The sequence below is a fragment of the Rana temporaria genome, chromosome 3 (genome assembly GCF_905171775.1).
Source record: "Rana temporaria chromosome 3, aRanTem1.1, whole genome shotgun sequence".
Classification (NCBI taxonomy): domain Eukaryota; kingdom Metazoa; phylum Chordata; class Amphibia; order Anura; family Ranidae; genus Rana; species Rana temporaria.
In genome coordinates this window covers 373896123-373916599 of record NC_053491.1, presented here as the reverse complement: position 1 = coordinate 373916599, position 20477 = coordinate 373896123, and the positions used below count along the sequence as shown (strand labels likewise).

Sequence of the window (20477 nt, the reverse complement as noted above, 5' to 3'; positions counted from 1 at the left end):
CGTCCCTTCCCCTTCTCTGTAGCGTGGCCGAGATCCTTTTCCTCCTGTCAGTCTGGGTACCATGCAGTACAGAAGATTCAATTTCCTGTTCCCGGTCGGACTGACAGGAAGTGCACACTAAGTGCTCACTTCCTTTCAGTCCGCCGGGAACAGGAAACAAACTGAATCTCCTGCCACGCGGTACGAACCCGGTAGGGAGGGGGCAGGGGGAGTGAAAAGAACATAGGGAGGGGGGAGTAAAAAAAAAAACATTGGGAGGGGGGCTTTGCGTGCGTGGGCCTCGATATCCATTTTGCTTGGGGCCCCCAAATACCTTCAAACGGCCCTGCCTGAATTCCACCTCACTTACTACTGACCTCTGGACTCTGCATCACTTATTCCTGACCCCTGAATGCTGTATCACTTATACGGACCCCAAACCTGCGTCTCTTACCGCTGAACCTTTGCATCACTTACTACTGACCACCTGAACTATTTTTTGCTTACTACTGAGTTACTGACAGGTAACCTATAAAGATTTTTAAAGTGTCACCCATGGACCCACCAATTTAATGTACTGTAGTTTGTCGTTATTCTATGGGTGGGCACAATTTTTAAGCGTGACTTATCTGGTATCCTTTGTCTCAGTGTAACATCATCTTTTATAATTAACCAAAATTGGGTATAATGTTGTGTTCACAAAAATTCATAAAAATTTATTTTTAACCCAAAAATTTGGTTTAAAAAACTGCTGCGCAAATACCGTGAGACAAAAAAAAGGAACGCCTATAATTGTATTCTCTAGGGCCTCTGCTTTAAAAAAAAATATATAATGCTTGGGGATTCTGAGTAAAAACAAAATCAGATTTTTACATCTATGGCAGTCTAATGCCGTGTACACACGATAATTGTATTTTATTTAAAAAAAAAAAAAAAAAAAAAAGTTACTGACCCCTGATTTTTTTATTGAATTTTTTGCTTACTACTGACCCCTGAACTCTGCATTTACTTATGACTCCTGAACCCTACATCACTTTTGACTGACTTCTGAAATCTGCACCACCTGCCCAACTTATGATCTTGCACACAGGCCCACTGCTTTTAGAAAACACCCCTGTCTCCATGACTCCCAACACATGGTGGGTATCATGTGTGACATTTTACCTTCAGTGGCTCTGACATGAAATCTTTGCTGCTAGAAGGGTTTTTTCTCACTTGCTATAGGCAATTGTAACGGCACTGAGCAAAGGTTTTGTAGGACAACGTTAAAGACAGAAAACCTTACATTTTCGTTTTAGGTGCATCAGTTGGTGTAATATGCTTACCTGAGAATAAAGAAGAACCTATAGATAATGGATGTCTGACAGCAGGGTGGGGAGCTATAAAAGGTAAACAGAACTTTTAAAATTGTACGCCAGGCACAAACACTTTTATTTAAGTATATTTCTCAATCTCCTTTAAGACATCTAGAGTGTGCACAACATGCTTATGCAAACCTTGTAAAAATAGCGGTGACATCAGCACAGTTGTAATTTTGAAGGCTGTTTGTATTTGCACGTTTGGTATCTACTGCCATCTTGTGCACTGTTCTAGTATTACTCTCTACTTCACAACCTTAGGTTACACTACAGTTTAAATAACAGCGCAGCGGGGCGCATGCGCGGGGCTCAGCTGGACGGACATGTCAGGCTGAGGCTCCGCTCCGTGTACGAGAATACCCGTGGATAACCACCAGTAAATCAAGCTGAATACGGGCAGGAACACGGACACATCTCCCTGAGAGGTGAGAGACACCCCCTGAATATACAATGGTTCTCGGGGGAGCAAGGAGCAAGAATAAAAACGGCTTAGGCTGTGGAGCGCAGCAGACAGCAAATACAGCTAAAAAGGCGCCAGGCTCCACAGACAAAATCACCTCAGGGAAGGGGACAAAGAAACTGACAAAATCAGCAAAACTAATGCCAGCACATAGTGACTTGGGCTCAGAAAGCGAGGAGGAGGAGGTCATAGACATGACACCATCTAGTAACCAGGATTTAGCAATCCCCTCAGGATTACTGAAGCAATTTGAAAGAATGCTTCATAAAGCCCTAAAAGTTACCTCAGACCAAATTACAACTAGTCTCACAAGAGAGATAAGGGAAATTGGATATCGTACTGAAGTTCTGGAGACTAAAATGGAAGAGGTAGAAATATATACACAAGACTGCCTGACAGAAATAGATTCTCTTAAGGAAGAAAATGAGGTGCTGCAGAATAGACTGGAAGAGTTCGAAAATCGCGCCAGGAGGTCCAATATTAGATTCAGGGGGATCCCTGAGTCAGTCATAGACCTGCAGGGCACTGCAATGGCTATATGTCAAGAGCTAATACCAGGATTGGAGGTAGAAAGACTGGAAATGGATAGGATCCACAGGGCACTCGCACCCAGAAAAACTGACGGTCCACCTAGGGACATAATAGCCAAGTTCCACTTTTACAAGACAAAGGAACAAGTAATGGAAGCTGCCAGGAACAAAAAGAACCTGTCATTCCAAGGGTATGAATACCAAATTTTTGCAGACATATCACAGCTCACTATAGCAAAAAGAAGAGCCATGAAACCTCTCCTGCTGGAGCTGCAGCGCCACAATATAAAATACCAATGGGGCTTCCCCTTCTCCCTGCGATTTACACTTCAGGGAACGAAAATTGTCTGCAGAAACCCGGAGCAGCTACGCCAAGCCCTGCTGGATTTCAAGATTGTAGAAGGATCCACTACAACAAATACGGTTCGCAGAAGAGCAGCATCTACCTCTTCACACAACAGCCCTTCTAACCAGGAGCACAATAACGGCATACAGCAGTCACATAAACGTGGCAGATTCGTTGCACACACCCAGGATCAAGAGGACACAATGGACTGAAGCTCCCTTGCAAAAATCCTCTGACTCTTCCATTTCTTTCTCCTCACAGATATGTAGCTTCCCTGAACTGACAGAACCTGAGAGAGTGAAAATCTTTCATTATCACTTGCATTTTAATTTTATTTTTATATATGTAATTTAAGCTTACATGTCTATCACTCCCTTCATCCCCAAAACGTGACCACTTGGGTAACCCCATATTCATCACAGGTCACATTACATGAACTTACAGTTGGATTTAACCCTCACCCCACTTTTGATACTCCTAGAGCAAGTGTCCGGGTAACACTTATTTTAATTTATTAATTTCCTGGCGAGAAAATTTCAAAACACCACAGCACCCTCTACTGACCACAACAAAAATACTTAGTTCACTTCATTCTGTCGCATGCTTTGCCCAACCTCCGTTAATACTACCACTTTACTAAAATTACATTAGAATTTAGAGGCATAAATCTGCTGTGGTTGGAGCGGCAGTCTTCCTTGCCCCCCATACATTTCAAATTTTGCGCCCAGGAGCAAAGCCAGCTCGTTCAGTTCTCAACAGTTTATTTACAGCAATCACTTATAGGTATCCATATGGATAAGTTAAATATGTTTCAGTATGCGGGTCTCCATTGCACGGATACTACATGCGCCTCATTGAGCTCTCCTCTGGTCCTCGCAATAATATGCGGGGATCAGACAAGGGCACCCTTTCCCTTGAGGGGGTCACACCTTGCCCTTCAAGGGACCTACTTGAATGCGCATTTAGAACGTTAAAGCCTAATGTTATAACATGTAGTAATGTTTCTCATTTTCTTTTTACATTATTTTCCTCCCAACCCTCTCCTTTCCCTCTTCCACATCTGTCTGCATGGAGTAGGCCGGGAGAAAACAGCTCATGGAATCACGGTAAGAAAAGCATGTTGGTTTGGCTATCATGGCTCCGTTGAACATACTGTCACTTAACGTACATGGTCTGAACTTACCACAAAAACGCACAAAAGCATTTAGATACTTTCAGGCCAAGAAAGCACACGTGATTTGCTTGCAAGAAACTCATTTCACCCCTACAGCTACCCCAAAATACTATAATGCATCCTATCCACAAGTATACACTGCATCTGCTTCTGTTAAAAAGAGAGGTACCTTGATAGCATTCCACAGAACTACACCATTCACTCTGAAGTCAGAAATCAAGGACCCAGAGGGCCGCTACATAATTTTAACTGGTTACATTATGGACGCGGAAGTGACTATCGTGTCCTATTACGCACCTAACATCAACCCATTGGCATTCATGTCACACCTTTTTCAAACAATCAACGCACATAAGATGGGATCCCTATTTGTGTGCGGGGACTCCAACCAGGTCCTCCTCCCATTCCTTGACAAAACGCCCTATTCCCCTCCGAGCAATCAAGCTAAATGGACTTTCTCTAATCTTTTAACCAAATACAATCTAGTGGACTCTTGGAGAGAAACCAACCCAACACAACGCAACTATACATATTTCTCTAATCCTCACCAATCCTCTAGCCGTATAGACCACATATTTTTAACAACGGGAATGCTGCCGGAGGTGCTCACTTCCAGCATCATTCCCATACCCTGGTCAGACCACAACGCGGTAATTACCACAGTAGCATCAGCGATCCCAAAGAATCACGATCCTACATGGTATCTCCCGGAGATACTGCTCAAACACCCAATCTACTGTGCAGAGATTGAGCACAGATTAAAAGAATACCTTGAACTAAATGCAACCCCAGAAATCTCCCCGCTTACACTCTGGGAAGCGCATAAGCCGGTCTTGAGGGGGATTCTACAACGTCAACTGGGAACCCTTAAGCGCGAACGTAAACAACTGGCAAAAAACCTCGAGACAGAACACAACTTAGCATTCCTGGCCTTCCAACATAATCATACTTCCAAGTCTAAAGCCCGGCTTGATAAAGCGAGATTAGAATACGACCTCTTCCTCACAGAATCCGCAGACAAAACCTTACTTAGGTCCAGACACTCTTTTTATAAAAACGCCAACAAACCTGGGACATACTTAGCAAGAGCACTAAACTCAATTAATAAAACCCACAATCCAATAAGACTAAAAATTGCAAATAAATATTTATCCAGTAACCCAATTAAAATAGTACAAAAATTCAGCTCACATTTAAAAAAACTGTACTCGGAAGCAAACTCGTTTAGCGAATCAGACGCAGAATCCTTTTACTCACAGATTAAATTACCGCAATTAAACGAAGCTCAAAAATCACAGTTAGACGAGATAATAACACAAGAAGAAGTAGTTGTAGCAATTAATGACCTAAAATTAAACAAACGACCTGGTCCGGACGGGTTCCCAGCTAGATATTATAAAACTCTTAAAGATCTAGTATCCCCCAGGTTGGCAGAAGCCTACAATGACTTATTGAAACAAAAATCCTTCAGGCAAGAGTCTTTAATGGCCACTATATGTATGATCCCTAAACCACACACAGACACCACTCTTAGTGAAAACTACCGCCCAATATCAATGCTGAACACCGACATCAAATTGCTAGGCAAAATACTAGCACGCCGTCTAAATAAATTTATCGGGTCACTGATCGATAGAGATCAGGTAGGGTTCATGCCCAAAAGACAGGCAGGGGATAATATAAGGAGGGCAACTTTAATTGCACACATAGCCAAGAAGAGAGGGATCCCAGCGTGTTTTGTCTCCTTAGACTTAAAGCAGGCTTTTGACTCCGTTTCCTGGTCTTACTTGGAATATAATTTGCGGAAATGGGGATTTGGACCTAATTACATAAATTGGATCCTAGAGTTGTACAAGAACCCTAAAGCGTATGTTAAATACGCGGGGTATAAATCAGATACCTTTAATGTACAAAGAGGTACAAGACAGGGTTGCCCCTTATCCCCTTTACTATTTGCCCTTCTTATAGAACCCCTCGCTCAAAAGATCAGGACGGAACCCACAATCCTAGGCATAGAATTGGGAGGTATCAAACACAAGATATGTTTATACGCAGATGATATTCTCCTTTTCCTCTCATCACCCCAGGTCTCAGGCCCCAACCTTTTCCCTATTTTGAATCAGTTCGCATCGTTTACAGGATTAGCAATAAACTCCAAAAAATGCAGAGCCTTAAATATTTCACTCTCATCCATAGAACTAAGTGCCGCCAAATCAGGTCTTCCCTTCGATTGGCCAACCAAAAGCATCCCATACTTAGGAATCCACCTTACAGCCGCTATATCCGACCTGTTCTCGCTTAACTACCCTGCTCTCCTAAAACAAGTAACCAACCTCATGAAATCCTGGACCCAACTTCCACTGTCGTGGTTTGGTAAAATAAATGCCATCAAAATGACAATTCTACCAAAACTACTATATCTTTTTCGAGTGCTTCCCATCCCTGTCCCGGCTTACTATTTTAGAATACTCCAAAGAAGAGTCTCATCCTTCATATGGGGCTCCTCCAAACCAAGAATTAAACCCCAAACCCTTCATTTACCCAAGACTAACGGAGGCTTAGGCTATCCCAACTTCTTACATTACTATCAAGCAGCACAACTAGCAAATTTAACGAAATACCACGCAACGCACGAGACACCACTATGGGCATCTATAGAAGCGTTAGAATGCGACCCTATCTCAATATCCAACGTACTCTGGATCACCCCAAACTTACGTAAACATATAAGTAATCCCGTCCTTAAGCACGCACTATCCTTATGGGATAGAATTAAAACCAAGAACCGCCTACAATCCCCACATTCGCCGTTACTCTCATTCTTCAAGAATCCGGCTTTTTACCCAGCATGGGTTTACCCCGACACTTTCAAAGAGTGGGTGAAAAGGGATTGCATCCAAAAACATAAATTTTTTTTTAATTCTTCCTCCATGATCCCCTTCCCTACACTATGTGAATCATACGGTATCCCTCAAAAGGAACTATTCAGGTACCTGCAAATTAAAAACTTTTTTTTACCCATGGCAGACGCACCTGCCCTACCAATTCAGCTATCAGTTTTTGAAACCTTTTGTACAAAAGACCCGCACGCAAGAGGCTTGATATCTACCCTTTACTCCCAACTAACCACGCAACCCAACACCGAGAAACTTTTATATGTCCGCCGATGGGAGGAGGACCTGGAAACAGAATTGAGTGACTCAGACTGGAGCCAAATATGGTCTAACACTAAAACAGCATCCCCAAATGTACTTGCGTCAGAGACGAACTATAAAGTGCTTTCTAGATGGTACCTTGTGCCAGCTAGAATAGCTAAATACACACATAATTACTCTGAGCTATGCTTTAGGGATTGCTCTAACACAGGAACTTATTACCACGTCTGGTGGTCGTGCCCGAAAGCGCGGACATTCTGGTTGGAAATATTTCAATTGGCTAACACCCTGACAAAAAAGAATATTCATCTAGACCCCAAAACAGCTTTACTCAATTTAAAACCTGATGAATTATCGCATACACAATTCATACTTATTAGGCATCTCTTCACAGCCGCCAAGCAAACTCTTGCAAAAGCATGGAAATCCCCAAATTTGTCAGTAATGGAAGTTATATCTAGAACAAATACAGCAATGGTTCATGCCAAAATGTCAGCCATAGACTCGGGCACGATCACCAAGTTCGAAAAAGAGTGGAAACCCTGGATCACTTACACAATGTCAAATGCATTTAATGATGATGTGATGATGCCTTGGTAGCCCAGCCATCGTAGCAATAGCTGCATTTCTTGCTCAAGTAAAGTTGCCTCCCGGCCTGGTTCTGCAGACTCCCCTGACCTATCCATCCCCTCCTTCCCCCCCCCCTCTCTCTTTTTTTTTTTTTTTTTTCTTTCTCTTTTTCTTTCTTTCTTTCTTTTTTCTTCTGCTCCACTCTTCGCTTCAAAGATTTCAGTTTATATTTCGCTTAAGTAATCTTAGGTGGACAACGGGAAAATGAAGCTTCCACGGTTTGACAAGATAAGATAAATAGACTTAATTATCGGGTTTATCAGTTTGGAATATACGGCATTAAGTTTATTTACAAGTTAGACTACCACAGAATTAACATGCTACAAGAATGGTATATACTTTTCCACTAAGGTTACTTTATTAACGTTATTTGAAATCTTTCGAGATAACATCTTTATGAACGCTTCACCCTAATTGTAATGTTTTCATTTTACAATGTTTGAACAAATCTTTTGTCAATCACAAATAAAGATATTTTGACAAGGAAAATAAATAACAGCGCAGCACCATTCGTTAAACTCACATTGGGGGTTATTTACTAAAGGCAAATCCACTTTGCACTAAAAGTGCACTTGAAATTGCACGGACAGTGCACTTGGAAGTGCAGTCGCTGTAGATTCGATGGGCAAGGAAAATAAAAACACAGCATTTTAGCTTGCACATGATTGGATAATAAAAAATCAGCAGAGCTTCCCCTCATTTCAGAGCGGCATCCCTCCAGGATCCTCTCCAAGAAAAGACCCAGCAGCTCAGTTTCCCAGAGTCCTTCATTGCCCTGCTCCCTGGGATTGGCCAGGGCTGTATTCATACTGCCATCTGCATAAATACACACCTATGGTCCAGAGAGTTGTACAACTTACTGGAAAGCAGAGGGAGCCATCAGACTGGCAGCAGCTGAGAACACTGACTGGACTTAACTGATCAATTGCAGCTGCACTGTTTAAAATTAGGCAAGCTAAACTTACTGTCACGGAATGTCCCCGCACTCCGACCGAGTGCTTCCGTCATATACCGCTTCCTATCAGTCTGGATATAGTTTTAAATATTTCAGCTGCCTTCAATACACAACGAGACGAGACTTGTCTGTGTGCTAAGTATGGAGTCTTTAATAGAACCAAAAACACAATCTTATATACAGTAAAGAGGAGGTGACCAGAACATTAATTAACATGAGCTAATTATCTAATTATTTAGCCAGATGAGGAGACCAGACACCCTGGCTCCTCATTATCTGCTATACAATACACAATCTCTTAAGCGTAAACACAGAGCATCTTCACACACAATGGGGCAGATCCACAAAGATATTACGCCGGCGTATCTCTCGATACGCCGCGTAATTTCAAATTTTGCGCGTCGTATCTTTGTTTTGTATCCACAAAACAAGATATGATGGCATCTCGGCTAGATCCGACAGGCGTACGTCTTAGTACGCCGTCGGATTTAAGCTGCAATTTTTCGGCGGCCGCTAGGTGGCGTTTCCGTCGAATTCCGCGTCGAGTATGCAAATTAGCTAGTTACGGCGATCCACGAACGAACGTACGTCCGGCCGGCGCATTGTTTTTACGTCGTTTGCATTCGGCTTTTTCTGGCGTATAGTTAAAGCTGCTATTCTGAGGCGTACTCAATATTAAGTATGGCCGTCGTTCCCGCGTATAATTTTTAAATTTTTACGTCGTTTGCGTAAGTCGTTCGCGAATAGGAATTTGCGTAGAATGACGTCACCGTCGTAAGCTTTGGCTGGTTCCGGTTTAATTTCGAGCATGCGCACTGGGATACCCCCACGGATGACGCATGCGCAGTTAAAAAAAAACGTTGTTTACGTCAGGTCACAACGTATTTACATAAAACACGCCCCCATTACATCCATTTGAATTCCGCGCCCTTACGCCGCCAGAGATACACTACGCCGCCGTAACTTGCGGCGCAAATTCTTTGAGGATTCGAAATAAAATAAATAAGTTACAGCGGCGTAGTTTATTTTAGATACGCTGCGCCCGGCGCAAAGGTACGTGGATCTGCTCCAATAGATTCAATTAGCACAAAGAATAGAGAGATGGCTGGTGGTGAGGACATTAGCATTTAGCAGTATGAATGGGTCACCTCTACAATTAACCCTTTGAGTTCAGAATCAGCAAACTTAAAATGGTCCTACAGATATCCTGAAATATAATGTGGATAATACATACATAATAATCCTATCTCAGGTAGTCCAAGATATCATTCTTCAGTTCATCCTATGCCCCTAGTGGTCATAGGATGATTTTAGACAGTCTGAGTCTGTCACACTTGCCTATTAAAAACACCGCTTTACTTAAAGTGGTTGTAAACCCTTATTTTTCACTTTTACCTACAGGTAAGCCTATAATACGGCTCACCTGTAGGTATAAAGAATATCTCCTAAACCTGTACGGTTTAGGAGATATTCCCCTCGCAATGCGCCGCTGATTGCAGCGGCGCATGCACAGGGGAAATCACCGCGAAAGATCCGGCAGCCGCCGGACATTGCCGATTTTAAATCTCCCGCGCGCACGCGACGTCATCGCCGCTCCAGCCAATCACAGCGCTGGAGCGGCGATACCCGGAAGACACGCCGGAGCAAGATGACATCTTGCTCGGCGTGGACCAGGTAAGTGCTACACACCTCGTTCCGAGGTAAGTATTTCATAATCAGCTATTATGCGGTGCATACTAGCTGATTATGCCTTTTGCCTTGCAGGTTTAAAAAAAAAAAAAAAAAAATGTATATGCGGTTTACAACCGCTTTAACACAGTGAGCCAACACTATATCTAATCTCAGCACCCATCTAGTAGGGTGCTACGTACAGTGAGTAGGCGTTGTCAGTCTAGTACAGGAAGTGTTACTGTCAGGATCACAAGGTGATAATAAAGAGAAATAAAAACCAAAATTGAGGAAGAACCCCACAGCAGCCATCACTTCTAAGGACTGGTAAATTGCAGTATAATTGTTTTAGTCTACGTTATTCTGTTGTACCGTGTCCCGAATCCAACTTCCACACTGTCTGTATGTGGGCAGGTCTTTTCCTCTATTAACACGGACTCTGTGGAACCTATCCAACCCTACGGTTTTCCTGCTATCATAGTGTTGGCTTCCATAATACTCAGTCTGGAGTATAATAAAGTGCCTGTTTTTAGGTTCACAGTATGCCATAATATTACAGCAAGCGAGGATTCCTCTGGTGTCTAAAGCAGAGTGCATGAAATTCTGGGACGAAGACATAACAGAAGGAAACCTGTGTGCAGGGGGAGCAGGTGCTTCATCTTGTTTGGTGAGAAATTGCTATTTTAAATGTTGCTAATGCCCATCTTCTATTCCTGCTAACATGACTGCCAGGAACATTTGCTTTAATCCAAAGAAAGCAGATGTAATATTGCTTACTGCTGCTTCTGAAAATGCTATTTGCATGACTGTCATGCAGATAGAGTCAAAGCCCAAATGAACTTTCAGTTTAAAGGGGGTGTAAACAGGGATGGACTGGCCATCGAAACTACGAGGAGTTTACCGGTGGACCGATGGCTCAGTGGGCCGGCTTCAGTGACAGCTGACCGCCGCGCTCCTCTGGCTCTCCCTCCCCGCAGCGTTCACCTCCTCTCCCTCCCCGCAGCATTCGCCACCTCTCCCTCCCCGCAGCGTTCGCCACCTCTCCCTCCCCGCAGCGTTCGCCACCTCTCCCTCCCCGCAGCGTTCGCCACCTCTCCCTCCCCGCAGCGTTCGCCACCTCTCCCTCCCCGCAGCGTTCGCCACCTCTCCCTCCCCGCAGCGTTGGCCTCCTCTCCCTCCCCGCAGCGTTGGCCTCCTCTCCCTCCCCGCAGCGTTGGCCTCCTCTCCCTCCCCGCAGCGTTGGCCTCCTCTCCCTCCCCGCAGCGTTGGCCTCCTCTCCCTCCCCGCAGCGTTGGCCTCCTCTCCCTCCCCGCAGCGTCGGCCTCCTCTCCCTCCCCGCAGCGTCGGCCTCCTCTCCCTCCCCGCAGCGTCGGCCTCCTCTCCCTCCCCGCAGCGTCGGCCTCCTCTCCCTCCCCGCAGCGTCGGCCTCCTCTCCCTCCCCGCAGCGTCGGCCTCCTCTCCCTCCCCGCGGCGCTCGCCTCCTCTCCCTCCCCGCGGCGCTCGCCTCCTCTCCCTCCCCGCGGCGCTCGCCTCCTCTCCCTCCCCGCAGCGTCGGCCTCCTCTCCCTCCCCGCAGCGTCGGCCTCCTCTCCCTCCCCGCAGCGTCGGCCTCCTCTCCCTCCCCGCAGCGTCGGCCTCCTCTCCCTCCCCGCGGCGCTCGCCTCCTCTCCCTCCCCGCGGCGCTCGCCTCCTCTCCCTCCCCGCGGCGCTCGCCTCCTCTCCCTCCCCGCGGCGCTCGCCTCCTCTCCCTCCCCGCGGCGCTCACCTCCTCTCCCTGGCTAGTTAACTTCAGCATGACTGAATACAGACATGCTCCTCGGGAGTCACACTGAGAAGCTCATCATACCATCCGGAAGGACGGCGGCCACACACAGCTGTGACATAAGCTTCCTCGGCACTCGTTCCCCTGGTCTTTCCTTCCCCCGCTCTCCAACATGCTGTCTGCTGCCGCGGAGAATCTATATGGAGAGCAGGAGAAGGAAGGACCAGGAGAACGAGTGCAGAGGAAGCTTATGTCACAGCTGTGTGTGGCCGCCGTCCTTCCGGTTTGTCCGGCCGCCATGGGAGAGACCTGTCAAAGTGGGCCAGTCTGGATGAAGTCCAGGGCCACATTTTTGTCCCAGTCCAGCCCTGGCTGTAAAGGTTTGTTTATTTTCTAAATAGGTTCCTTTAAGTTAGTGCATTGTTGGTTCACTTACCTTTTCCTTCGATTTCCCTTCTAAATTTTTTATTTTTTTTTCCTTTGTGTGAATTTCTCACTTCCTGTTCCTCCTCAGTATGCTGTTCTGGCTGACTAACCCCCAGCCAGAACGGCTCGGATGATGGAGGCATACTTACTGAGGAGAAACAGGAAGTGAGAAATTCAGACAAAGGAAAAAAATACATTTAGAAGGGAAATCTAAGGAAAAGGTAAGTGAACCAACAATGCACTAGCTTAAAGGAACCCATTTAGAAACTATGAAAAAAAAAAAACCTTTACAACCCCTTAAATTTGGCAAAATACATTTCAGGTACATCAAAATACAAAGTCTTACCATTAATTTTCTTTAGAAAGCAACCACAGCCCGAGTTGTGCCAGTGCAATGCCCTTTTCTTTCCAGCATGTGGAGGAGAAGAACCATTGCTCTCTGTGTGGAAGCAGTGGTCTCTCTGCAGAGCTCCATCACATCCCCCTGCTGAATCGGACCTAATGGCTTTGCAATCAAAAGTTCATGTTCTGCTGATTGGGCCAGATCGATCGCTGACTCATCAGGTGTATGTTGGACCTCCTTCAGAGAGACCACTGCTTGCACAAAAACAAAAGTCTAATTATGCAGCATACTGGCAGAGCACAGGATTTTCTGCTGTTGTAAATTTCTTTCTAAAGAATATAAATTGCTTAAATAGCTAAATATATTCCAAGTGCATAAAAAGAAGCAAAGTTTTACAAAGTTTAGTTATACAAGACTTCTGATCTATGTACAGGTGGTTGCTAAAAAAAAAGAAAGAAAGAAACTGAGCGCCACAACAGCTGGTATTTCTGAAAGGTTAAAAATTGTGGTCTGAGGTCAGTCAGCCAGGCAATGAGGGATCCTCAAACTACGCCGGCCCTCCAGCTGTTTTAGAACTATACATCCCATGAGGCATTGTAACAAACTGACATTCACAGACATGACTAGGCATGATGGGAATTGTAGTTCCTGAACAACTGGAGGGCCGTAGTTTGAAGACCCCTGCTCTATTATCTAGTACAGATGAGTGATTTTGAACATTTCTCAGGACTCTGCCACTCATTGAAAGTATAATGTTACCAGTTTGCTGAAAGGCATTTTATGAATTACATTTGTTGCCAGGTTTACAACTGGTATTTTTATATTCAAAACGTTCTTCTTTTTAGTTTTGGATAAAGAAGGGAAGGGAAAAGTTGGTACCCCGTCAGCCTTTTTTTTTTTTATCCCTAAAAAAATGGAAATTGCTGAGCCACGCCACTTTCAAGAGGTCCAGATATCCCTTTTATTCCCATAAATGTCAGGAGGACAATCTCAAGAGTAGCCAATGCATTGTGGGGATCCAAACTATCTGCTGACAAGGCCTGTGCTTAACCACTTCCAGACCTGCGCACGACGATGTACATCCTGTTTTTAAAGATTGATATTTTGGTAACGGCAGCAGCTGCTGCCACAACCGAGGTATCGATCTTTAGGGTGCGCGGTCTGGAATCCGATAATGGCGGTCTCCGCGGCAGATTCGCCACGAGATCGCCGTTATCGGTGGCGGGAGAGGGGGCCCCCCCTCCCGCCGCTCTCCCGCGCCCTCCACCGCTTACCGTAGCCGTCGGTAGCGGCGGAGGCGATCGGGTGCTGTCGGCTGGTGAGCGGGGACGAGACTGAAGGAAAAATCTCCTTCGCCCGTCCCCATAGCTCGGCTGGGCGGAAGTGACGTCAAAACGTCAGTCCCGCCCAGCCTCTTAAAGAGACAAATTTTTTTTTTTTTGGTCATTTGAAAAAATGACTTATTTTATTTTTATTTTTTGCATTTAAGCCCAAATATGAGATCTGAGGTCTTTTTGACCCCAGATCTCATATTGTCATGCTTTTTTCTATTACAAGGGATGTTTACATTCCTTGTAATAGGAATAAAAGTGATCAAATTATTATTATTATTTTTTTCAGTGTAAAAAGTAATAAAATAAATAAAAATAAATAAGAAAACAAAAAACAAATTTTTTAAAGCGCCCCGTCCCGACGAGCTCGCGCGCAGAAGCGAACGCATACGCGAGTAGCGCCCGCATATGAAAACGGTGTTCAAATCACACAAGTGAGGTATCGCCGCGATCGTTAGAGCGAGAGCAATAATTATAGCCCTAGAGCTACTCTGTAGCTCAAGAAATGCAATCTCTCGAATTTTTTAAACATCGCCTATCGAGATTTTTAAGGGTAAAAGTTTGACGCCATGCCACGAGCGGGCGCAATTTTTAAGCGTGACATGTTGGGCATCATTTTACTCGGCGTAACATTATCTTTCACAATATATAAAAACATTGGGCCAAATTTATTGTTGTCTTATTTTTTAATTCAAAAAAGTGAATTTTTTCCAAAAAAAGTGCGCTTGTAAGACCGCTGCGCAAAAACGGTGTGACAAAAAGTATTGGAATGACCACTATTTTATTCTCTAGGGTGTTAGAAAAAAAAATATACAATGTTTGGGGGTTTTAAGTAATTTTCTAGCAGAAAAAACTGTTTTAGTCTTGCAAACACCAAATCTGAAAAACACCTAAGGTCTGGAAGTGGTTAAATAACACTAAAGTTCCAGTTCACTTCTAGTCCATTCACATTGTTTTCAATCAATCCCTAATGAAAAGGCAGTACCAATAAAATAACCTTCCGAGTCCAGCACTATTTTCCCCAAAAAGTTTTTATTTTTTATACCCGTCTGTGCCACTATAGACACAATCTGGAAAGAGTCGCCCCCTTCTATTTGACGTGGGCATGCTTTTTTCTAATGACAGTTGTCTAAGTAGGGAATTCCCATCAATTTCCTTTCAGTTCCTTCTGCAACTCTGGGATAGTAAGTTAAAGGATATCTCCCCAGTGAAATACCCAAATAAATTGACAAGTGTTTTAATCTTTCCCTACTCTTTCAAAAAAAAAAAGTTCTGGTTAACATACACTTAAGCCACTTACCCTGGCTATGAGAATATGCACCCAACGTGGGTCTTGAGAACCCAGCTGTGTACTGTATTACGTATAAAATCGCGTATGACATTATTGTGTTCAGCTTGACCTTTTTCTCTTTTTCAGGGGGATTCAGGAGGTCCACTGATATGTAAAGTGAAGAACAAGTACAACCTGGTGGGAATAGTCAGCTGGGGGAGCAATGTTTGTGACCCCAAATTACCAACCGTTTACACATCATTGGCTAAATACAAAGATTGGATAAAACTACACACTGGAGTATAATAAAAATGTATTCTCTAATCGTTTGGTTTGACTCTATCTGAATGGCACTAGAAAGGTGTCATTCAGACCTCTTAGGTTAGTGATTTTTCTTTGCTACGGTTTACCAACATTTTAGGCAGGGCATGGTTTAAATGTTTTCCTCCACTAGGCCAGCTTACCCTGTGTTGCCATCCCATGAACTGCTATGCATGGAGTTCAGCTTTAATGGAAGGAGGTGGCAGGACTAAGCAGCACCAGCCTGAAAGGCTTACATTTTCTAAGGCCAGGAGGAAGAGAGGATAGTGGTATCAAAAATACAAGCCTCTTAGATTACTTCCATACACAAAAAAGGGGGGGGGGAGGGTTGGGACTTTAAATGAGATGCGTTTTAAGCAGTATGTGATTTATATATATATATATATATATATATATATATATATATATATATATATATATATATATATATATATATATAATGTATATGGAATGTAAAAAATGTTTCCATAATAGCCAGGCTCAAAGTTGCCAACCAAAAAAAGCACTAAACCAAATTAATCTGTCTATCTGTATGTAATTAAAAACAGAGGTTTAGTTGCATGTATTTGCAAATACCTGTGTAAGCGGCAGGCCGACGACAAGGCACTCCCTGTACTGCAGGTCCTAACTAAGGGCCATATTCTCAGTAGAGTTACGACGGCGTATCTCAGGAAACTCCGTCGTATCTCTCTTTTTTGACCCGCGTATCTATGCGAGTGATTCCTAGAATCATTTTCGCATAGATACGCTGAAGATCCGACATGTGTAAGTCGCTTACACTGTCGGATCTTAAATGTAATTCGCCGCCGGCCGCTAGGTGGCATTTATGTTCAGGTCTCATTTGTTTATGCAAATGAGCCTGATACGCCGATTCCCGAATGAATTTGCGTCGCGTAACCATCGTTTGTGTAAGGTTACCCCTGCTATATGAGGGGTAACCTTACGCCAGTCCCACGTATGCCATGTTAAGTATAGCGTCGGGTCCGTGTCGTCTTTTCCCGTCGGGTACGTCGTTTTCCTAAGTCGTTCTTGAATACGACTTTACGTCAATGACGCACACGTCGGCGTCATTGACGTTTTCCGCCGAGAACTGGAGCATGCGCACTGGGCTATTTTTAGCCCGGCGCATGCGCAGTTCGATCGAAACGGGGGCGCGCTTAATTTAAATATAAGCCGCCCCCTTTGAAATACGCGGGGATACGCCGGGCCTTTTACACTACGCCTCCGCAAACTACGGAGCAAGTGCTCGAGGAATACGGCACTTGCTCTAGTAAGTTGCGGTGGCGTAGTGTAAATAGCTTACGCGAGGCCGCCGCAGATTATTGGAGAATCTGGCCCAAAGAATTTAAAGTCTCCTAAAAAGGAGCACAGGTGTGCTAATCCATAGATAGGGGGCAGGTGATAACCTAAACCCGCCCCTACCTATAGTTGGTCTAGCAAAAGAAAGCACTGGAAAAACAAAAGAAATGCAGGAGTGGAACCAAAACATGCCTACCAAACCAAAATACCACCAAACTAGAGGCGGACCACATCAAACTGGGTCAGCTTAGTCAAAAAATGACAATGCATAATTGACTGGTCGGTGGTAGATCTGTGGAGGCACTCTATTCCACTCCTGAAACTCATCTTCCTCCCTGGATAGTGTCCATACACAAATGAACACGTTTGGAAGTAGGCTGGCAGTTAATTGCAGCTGTGCCACAATAGCTCATAACCTACATGACCTAGCCATATATCTGATTTTGTGCCTCCCTCAGCCTGTGACTAAACCGTGAAAAGAAAAGCCGCATGATGAAAAGGCCCTTTCTTTGTCATTCTACTCTCTCTCCTCCTACTAGTATGTCCCTTGTTAGCATATGAGCACTGCAGCATACTTCATTGGCTTCTTGTGCTGTTTTTCCCTCTCCCAGCTGCATGGGTATTGCAAGAGGCTGATACCAAGTCAAATTCAGGAACTTCTACTGCCTGCATAAAAAAAAAAGAAAACGTCAACTTGCCATGGTGATCAAAAAATTTAATTATCCCGGGTTCGCCTCTCTGTTAAGTCCACCAAAATCTCAATACATCATGTGCATATACACAGCTGGGAAAACCAATCCATGCTAAATATACGGTCTATAACCCTTATAGAGGCTGTACAAGACAGAGGTCCATGTAGCACCAAATCCCTCAATGGCAGAGGTCCCCCCTTGCACTGTAAAGGGGAACCATGCAGATTCGGATGTAAAAGAGAACTGAAGACTCTGATGTATGTGTAGCACTATCCCCGGAGGAGCTGCTGGTTGTTTTGGGTGGCGCATTTACCTCGTGGCTCTCCGAATTCCTAGGGGTGAGTGGTGCATATAGCAGTAGTAAAGGAATGTCCGCAACAAGTGTCTTTGCTGTGCTCTTTATTACCCAGCCGGGTAAAAAGAATGAACTGGTGATGAGAGGGGTAGAGTTTGCAGGAAGACGGAGAATAGCAAATTCAGGCGTAGTATTTGGAACAGTCCTGTTTCCACATGTAACACTTTCCGTACCACTCCTGCCTGAGTGGGTTTAATGTACCCGGACTGGCCCCTCTCACTGACCTGGCAGCCGGAGTATCACTTGAACATTTGTAGGATAAAGTCTCTGCCACAGACCCTCCTGAATGGACCTCAAGGAGACTTCTCTGCCACAGGCCCTCTCTGGTTGCAGTTATGGAGGTAATCCTCCTTAGGTGAATTACGCCTGTCGGCTACCTTGATCCCCGGTGGTTTGTCGAAACCCCTTTGGATTGCTAGCCTCTCATTGGTGCTTCTCAGATGGACTCCTCACCGAACAGCAATACCACTTGGGTTCCTCAAAGGTGGGAACCCAGTCGCTCACTGGGTCCCTGTCGCTGCTCAGATGTTCCGGCCAACATGGCCCTGGAACCAGGAACACACGTGGCACGCACGCCCCGGCCAGGTAGGCCAAAACGCTGGGGCGCCGTGATGTGGCCACCCTAAAGGTGGGTGCCACACTGGACGAAGAAGACCCAGAACCAATGGCGTCTACCCCATAAATACCCTCCCCCAGCATGCACAGCGAGGCTACACCCTCCTTATTGGCTGCTAGGGAACAGCACCCAAACCTTGACTCCACTGCGGCCATCTCTCCCTTTAGAATTAAATAGCACCAGTACTTCAAAGTAACCAGGCGCTACACATGTGTAGCACCCTCTACCATAGGTAGGTGCCAGAGGTGTAGTGTTTGGTAGGTTCTGTCAGAACAGGTACATTTAAGCAGGCCTATGCTGCAAGCTAGGCCTGTTTGTTTTTGATCTGGGGCAGGGAGTGGTTAGTTTAGCAGTGGGTGTGACTGACATGTACTTCAGCTCTTGGGCGCCTCCCCTGCTTTCAGTGAGAATGTTCTGGAAGAGGGGCAGGGCTGAGAGATGGAGTACACGTGAGGAGCTCTGACCAATCCCCAACTAGGATTGGCAGGGGGCAGGCCTCCTACATATACTCAGTTAGCCTGCTGGGGAGGAGTTGTCAGCTGGGTGAATTGAAAGATGGAGTGCTAGACTGCGTGCTGGAGAGACACTCCCCATCTGGGGGGGGTGGATTCGGTGGAGGAGTTTGGGAGCTGGGAGGGAGCCTCGCCTTACACGGTCTTGGAGAGGTGTCCTGGAACAGGAGCTGGAGGAGCAGTTGGTCCGCATGGTCTGGGTAAATCTTTCAAGAAGGACTCGGGGCAGGAGTCGGTGAGTGGAGTGGAGATCAGTGGAAATCTGGAAGAGGCATGCGAGGGGAGCTGGGTGCAGAGCCAGAGGAGAGACTGCGGTTTTGTGTCAAGTCTCTGCAGTCTGAGGACTCAGGATTTGCAAGTCAGGCCTGCTGGGATCAGTAGTCCATCATCTAGTATGCTTTATTAATTAATTTGTTCAGGGCCATCAAAAAGGGATACTGCAGGCCCCTGGCCTATTATCCATCAAGTAATGTTTCAATTAATAATTATTCAGAGTGAGGCCTAGCTTGTTCAAGGTGGTGGGACAGGATGTCTAATGCTGTGACAGGGATGTGTTGTGCAGGAGGTGAAGAGTCCTGGAGGTAGAAGTCTGCAAGGAGAGTGCAAAGGCGGGAAAAGTTCTGAGGTGAAAAGGCTGTCAAGATTAGAGTCCACCATTTTTGTTCTGTGAAGAAAATCATTTGCCAGTGTGAAGCCGGATCAGCTCCAGCATTGCTAATACCAATTTTTCTATGGGCATCCCATATCCCTTTCCACCAACCAAGTTTAATCCCCCAAATAAAATAACAAAACAAAGCAAAAGACTTTTCATTGTCTACAAGTGTGACGTAAGGATGTCTGGCAGCAGGGTAAATATGCATGGATGTTAGTAACTAGTGGCAACAGACCTCTACATATGCTATGGCTCCATACAAACCAAATGATTTTTTGTTTGTCTTTCACACAGGTCGATTGGTTAGGACCCAGAGGTAGCTGGGTGTAAATGGACACAAGTCAGTTTATAGTGCATCCGAATGCTGATAGAAAATAAAGGAGGGTCCAGTTGGGTCTAGCTAAAAAATGGACAGCCAAACCTGATTGGCCCTCTTGTGTGAAAGGGGCCTTAAGCCTCGTACACACGATCGGATTTTCCAATGGGAATTGTGTGATGACAGGCTGTTGGCGGAAAATCTGACCGTTTGTATCCTCCATCGGACAATTGTCGCATTCTCCGCAGACAAATTTTCAATGACATGCTTTAAAATTTTCTGTGGACATTGGTCTGTTGTCGTGTGTACACAAGTCCATCGGACAAAA

At 45.0% G+C, this 20477-nt stretch overlaps 1 protein-coding gene across 1 annotated transcript in view; it reads left to right on the top strand.

Moving 5' to 3' along the window:
- OVCH1 (ovochymase 1) overlaps positions 1 to 15710 on the top strand; it is a 92578-nt gene extending 76868 nt beyond the window's left edge. The window contains exons 26-28 of the mRNA XM_040341684.1: positions 1278 to 1367; positions 10789 to 10922; positions 15534 to 15710. Of these exons, the coding sequence (XP_040197618.1) occupies positions 1278 to 1367; positions 10789 to 10922; positions 15534 to 15692 (383 nt within the window). The 3' untranslated portion in view covers positions 15693 to 15710. The remainder of the gene's footprint in view (positions 1 to 1277; positions 1368 to 10788; positions 10923 to 15533) is intronic.
- The last annotated feature ends 4767 nt before the right edge of the window (positions 15711 to 20477 follow it).